This window comes from Sinocyclocheilus anshuiensis, unplaced genomic scaffold (assembly GCF_001515605.1).
Source record: "Sinocyclocheilus anshuiensis isolate Anshui unplaced genomic scaffold, SAMN03320099.WGS_v1.1 scaffold250, whole genome shotgun sequence".
Lineage (NCBI taxonomy): Eukaryota > Metazoa > Chordata > Actinopteri > Cypriniformes > Cyprinidae > Sinocyclocheilus > Sinocyclocheilus anshuiensis.
The window spans coordinates 298,694-304,929 of NW_015547652.1; the positions used below are offsets into that span (position 1 = coordinate 298,694).

Genomic DNA, 6,236 nt, shown 5'->3' on the forward strand with positions numbered 1-6,236 from the left:
ACTCTGCGCATTATTATTAGTATGATAATATCACTAAAATACCATTAAAAACAATATAAAAATTGTGGTTGCGATTTAAAATTTGATTACAAAAATCAGATATGCTGCCGTTGTTTTAGGGCTGCACAATTTGGCTACATTTTTGCCATATTATTAATATTGCAATAAAATAATAATAATAATTTACTACTACGGCTACAAAATAAAACCAAAAATGTAATATTGTAATATCTTACTACAAAGTAAAACAATTATTATTATTGTTATTCTACTGCTAGTATTACTGCTACTGTTATAAAATAAATAAATTACTAAATGAGAACAAAAAATACTATTGTAATATTTTACGGCGAAATATAAAAAACTACTACTACTACTAAATAAAACGATAATTACTAAATAAAAACAAAATAAAAATGTTACTACTGTAAAATTTTACTTCAAAATAAAACAAAACAGAGTATCACATTATAAACGCATTAACCTTAACATTAACAATTTATTTTATCGTTATATTTGACGTATGTTCATATTATATTACATTATTTTATGTTATATCATATGTTTTTGGCGACACCCTCGACTACTCCACTGAGGAACATCTTGGATTTCTTGGACATGATTCCTGGTTTTGCAGCAGATCTGAAGATCACACGCATGCAGCTGATCGCTCTCTGTGCTCTTGAATGAGTTCTGTGCATCTGCTGACACTGAATCAGCTGTTTAGATTAATGTTTATGTTTATAATCTCACTACTTCCTTATTGAACTCGTGGTCACCCCGTCGCGCATGCGCACTTCTGCAGCTGTCAAATAAGCCCCGCCCATCTGTGCGTAGCTCCGCCCATTTTCCTGCTCGTCAAACCGACAACTCTACAGCTGTTTGAGGTATTCCGTACGAATAAACTATAAAAATGTTAATAAAAGGCACGAGAGACTACACTACATTTGAAATTATATCATAATCGCATGAATTCATGTCAAATGTGCCTTTGAAATGTTTGAAAATGACACTGAAGTGAACATAAAGGAACTTAAACATTAGTTTGAGTGGAAGTTCGTTTTAGTCACGATGAAAAACGGATAAATTATTTAAGAAAATATATACCACCAGGCGTTCATTCTTCGTTTTTTCATAGAATCTTCCAAACTAAACATGTTTTCTTGGGAATATTGTTTTAAATTGTAATCAATTTACAGGTTTTTCCGTTCCTTAATGACGTCGTCCTCCGTCACGTGACATCGTTTTAGCGGGAAAACGAGGACAAATATCAGTAAGTACTATCGATGGATATTTGATGAATTCTCTGATGTTTTATCTGTTATTTGCTGCAGGATCTTTTCTATTCACTTCACATATCTATATAATTTTAAAAGACTTTTTGATTTGGTGATTATTGTGGAACCAGAGGATCAAAACATTCATGTTAACATAACCACAAACAAACAATACTGTCTTTATCGTCAACACATATTATAATTTCAACCGATCAAACTTCTGTCAAATGTTTTAATTATAAAGTTTGTTTGAACATCTTTTACACTAAATGACACCTGCTTTAATATTTAATTGTATTTTTTTAATATAAAATAATGGCATTCATTTTCAAGTGACTCAAGTGTCAAAATACTTCTAGAATTATTGCCCCTATTTTAATATGCACACCCGAATAGACCCAGTATGAAAAATAATTAATTTTAAATTAATTAATTATAATTGTAATTAATTTAAAGTTATAGGGTGACTTCTATTGTTGTTTTATTTCTATTTTATTTTCAAATGTTTTTTTTTTTGTTTGAGTGTTTTCTAGTTTTAATCACAAACATATTACATTTTTATTATTATAATTATTATTATTACAGTTTTAGTATTTTGGGGCTGCCGTGTGCTATACTAAACTTGTGCAATAACCTAACCAGATAATTAAATTTCTCAATCTAGTGTTATATATATATATTAGGGATGTAACGATTCACTCAACTCACGATTCAATTTATTTTATTTTTTTTACAAAATGAGATTTAAGACAAATTATAAATGAAATGTGTCCTTTTATTATTGCTTGGACAATGTTTCCTTGGTTACCGCTGTAAACAAAGCAGCACTGCACTTATGAACAGCAGTGATACAGTGTTTCCTTGGTTACCGCTGTAAACAAAGCAGCACTGCACTTATGAACTTTAATATGCATTATACAGAAGCAAGAAGAAAAGAAAAAATACCATAGAAAGACAGTAAGTTCCCCTCAGGCATATACATTCATATAAACTAACCCTAACTGAATCGCGATTTGTTTAGCATCTCAACTGATTTGAATAGTCACATATTTAAATCGATTTTCAACCGGCTCACGGTTAATCGTTACATCCCTAGTTGTTGTTCTCTGGCTATTCCCTGAGATATCTGAGAATTTTGTGGAAAAAAAGTAAATTAATCGTTACATCCCTAATATATATTATAAAATACACTTATTATAATAATTAATTATGATAATATAAATAACTATAATATAATCAGAAACCAAAATGAATAGCAGATAACTAAAATCTATTAATCTCTGAGCAGTAGCAGGCTTGAAAGCATTCATTTTACAGTGTTCTGAGTTTAGTGTAAAAGAAGAGACGTCATTGTTTAGTACATAAACATTTTTTATTCAGGTAAAGAGTCGTCATTCCAACTGAAAAACAGGGGAAAACATGTTTTGGTATCACTTCAAAAAACTCAGCCTATATATATATATATATATATATATACACTATAAAAGACAAAACCATTAACCATTCAGTTGCGTTAAATTTCCTTTCATAATGATGATTTCATCCTTTAATGCCACTCCATTCTTATGTACAAAATTTAATGAGCAAAAGTACTTCAACAGAAGTTCTAACCATCAAGTAAGAAAGAGCTGAAAGCAAAGTCAGTTTAGTGAAGTGCAAATGACCCTGCTACAAAAAATAACAGCTTTTCCAGGTCAAGCTCGAGCGCAGCTCTTTGGACACCATCTGTACAGCATGTGATTCTCAGACCTCCAATGTTAAGTGCATTTATATCACGGTTATTTCCAGCAGCTTACAGATGCTGTTGATAGAGCTTCACTTGTACTTAAAGGCACAATATGTAAGATTTTTTTATTTAAATATCCAAAAACCACTAGAACAGTGTTATATATTTTGCTGACTTGTGTGCTTACATTATCCCAAATGTTTCAAAGAAGATCACCACAACTCCCACTCAGTCACGGCCACTTCAAACTACGCCTTTGTCTCTTTGTTTATTTTGAATACACGCCCTCTAGAGGCGAAAATTACATATTGTGCCTTTAACCCAGAATGTTCCTTTAAACCAGTGTGAACCAGCTTAAACTGTATATGGCCAATGTCGACAGCTGAATTGGTCATTTAAGCTGGTCACCGCTGAAATCGGTTTCTGGTTATCAGTGCTCTGAGGTAATGTTGAGTCTCTGATCTTCTGTGCTGCTAACTCTTCAGTCCTCTCTGAGCCTGTTTCAGTAGCGTGTCGAAGTCGAACGACTCGCATCGGCTCCTGGATGTTGGATCGACATCGCGGTTGGAATCTAAATGACAGAACAACAAATAAGGCCAAACCAAAACATCCTGAGTTTTATAACGCATTACACTGTGAAAGAACCAGTTCTGCTTATGGCTGCATGATTTTGGGGGGAAAAAAAACGAATTGTGATTTTTCTAATAAAAATTGTGAAATGCGTTTTAAAAAAGGAAATTTGTGATTATATATCCAAAAACTTTATTATATATATCAATATAGCTATAAGTATAGTATAGTATATATTTATTTAATGCCATGTCAGCATCAAAGGCTATTTTCATGGCAAAAACAATTAAAAAAATACAATTATAACAAATACAATAAAACCCAGCAAACAAACAAACACAAGTTATATCACACAAGATATTTTTACATTAACTTGTGATTAAAAATTCTAAAACTTTTCCCGACAAAATTTTTACTAAACTCTTTAAGTGAGTTTAATATAGCTATAAAATAAATATTATTATTATTATTACTACTAGTAGTAAATAAAAACAAATGACTAAATGGAAGCTGATTCCAAATCATCAGTTCTTATTCTGCTGGATCTTTCTGCTGCTTTTGACACTGTCAATCATCAGATCCTCCTTTCTGCCCTCTCTTCAATGGGCATCACAGGGATTCCACTTCGCTGGTTTGAATCCTATCTCACTGGTAGGTCTTTCAGGGTGGCTTGGGGAGGGGAGGTATCCAAAGCACATCAACTTGTCACTGGGGTTCCTCAGGGATCAGTTCTTGGACCCCTCCTCTTCTCCATATACACAACATCACTGGGTCCCATAAATAGATAATATTACTATTGTAATATTTCACAATAAAATAAAATGAGTACTTAAGAAAAATAATCTCATTTTATTTTAAAGTACTTACTATACAGTAGTAACTGTATATAAGTACAATATTGATATTCATGTCTTAATTTTTTCATTTTCAAATGTTAAACTCGGTTGTAATTATTATTATTTATTAAATAAAAACAACAATTACTAAAAAAACTAAGTAAGAAATATTACTATTAATATTTCACTGTATAATAAAAATGTAGTATTTAGGAAAAATAATATAATAACGATCAACTTAATTTTACATTACAACTGTAAAATTACTATTACTATTGACTGACTTAATTTCTTCATTTTCAAACATGAAACCATTGATTATTATTAATACTACTAAAAAACTAAAATTACAAAATAAAAATAAAAATTTACATTTATTTTTATATAGTAATAATATAAAATAACAAAATACAATAATAAAAAAAGCCATATTGGGGTTTTATTTAAATTAATCATTTCACCTTTCACTCTGTTATGCTTAATAGACAATGAAGAAATATATTTCTCCTCATATCAGCTAAAAAGACCAGCAGCACAGAATAAGTAAAGTAATATGAAATGAGAAATCGTTCAGGAGACCAACCTAAATCTGCATAGTTGGATTTGCAAAACTGTCGTCTGCCGCCAAAGCAGATGTCGAAGGGAAGCTCGTCTGGGAGCCTCAGTTTACTGCCGCTCTCAATGGCAGCGTAAGCGTCGTCTGTGCTGTGATACGTGATGAAGCCATAGTTGTCTCTACAAGAAGAGAATAGAAAGACAGAAACGCACTGAGAAAATATATCAGCTCAGAAGAACAGAAGCCGTAGCTGAGGCTCAAACACTTGTTTTCTGATAGCGATGCACCAAAAAACGGATGTAACGATTACCGGTTTGACGATAAATCATGATAAAAATTCCCCACGGTTAGTATTACCGTTTCATCTTGTAATTATCATTAAAACCGTATTAGATTACCGCGATTGGAACAACTCGCGATAAATAAATACTGTCCAGTGTCCAGCATAAAGCACAGTTTTAAGTAAACTTTAAAGTCTTTAAAGTTTAAGTCTCACGTGCGCACAGCATGCAGAGTAGTTTCGTTTTGAGTGAAAACAGGGCGGAAAAGCTGGGAGGTTTTAAAAGAGTGCTAATGGAATTATACAAATTAATATATTAATGAATTAGTTATATGAATGTACCTCTGAAGGTTCTGACTGTCTTCAGAAACGATTCGATGGCATTTTGTTTTCATCTTCAGCACTGAGAAAATATATCAGCTCAGAAGAACAGAAGCCGTAGCTGAGGCTCAAACACTTGTTTTCTGATAGCGATGCACCAAATAACGGATGTAACGATTACCGGTTTGACGATAAATCATGATAAAATTCCCCACGGTTAGTATCACCGTTTCATATTTTAATTATCATTATAACCGTATTCGATTACGGTCCAGCATAAAGCACAGTTTTAAGTAACAGTCTCTGGTGCGCACAGCACGCCAGTGTTAATTTTGACAGCAAATTTTGATTTAGTTTTAGTCATAGTCTTTTGACTAAAATGCCATTTAGTTTTAGTCATATTTTAGTCATCTTTTTAGTTTTAATCGACTAAATATCATACAATTTTAGTTGACTAAATCTACAGTAAAAATGGGTTTAGTTACAGTGTAATGCATTTATTAAGCATTTCTCTACAATTTCCAAACTCATTATATAGGTTTGATATTAAGGTTTTATCATGATAGACACCGATTTAACTGCGGTGACACACAACATGATGTTTTATTAACAAGGTTCGGGAGGAGCACGATCAGATAATCAATCAGTCTGGCCCAGGTGGAGCTCGTCA

At 32.1% G+C, this 6,236-nt stretch overlaps 1 protein-coding gene across 5 annotated transcripts in view; it reads right to left on the reverse strand.

Annotated features, from left to right (window-relative positions):
- Positions 1–3,258: 3,258 nt before the first annotated feature.
- The window catches only part of LOC107702032 (peroxisome proliferator-activated receptor gamma coactivator-related protein 1-like), a 20,064-nt gene continuing 17,086 nt past the window's right edge, over positions 3,259–6,236 (reverse strand). For 4 of the 5 annotated variants that reach the window (XM_016504213.1, XM_016504212.1, XM_016504210.1 and 1 more), the window contains 2 exons: positions 4,993–5,144; positions 3,259–3,574 (listed from right to left, as the gene is read on the reverse strand). In XM_016504213.1, the coding sequence (XP_016359699.1) occupies positions 3,477–3,574; positions 4,993–5,144 (250 nt within the window). In that variant the 3' untranslated portion in view covers positions 3,259–3,476. The remainder of the gene's footprint in view (positions 3,575–4,992; positions 5,145–6,236) is intronic. The other variant, XM_016504211.1, reaches the window with a different exon arrangement.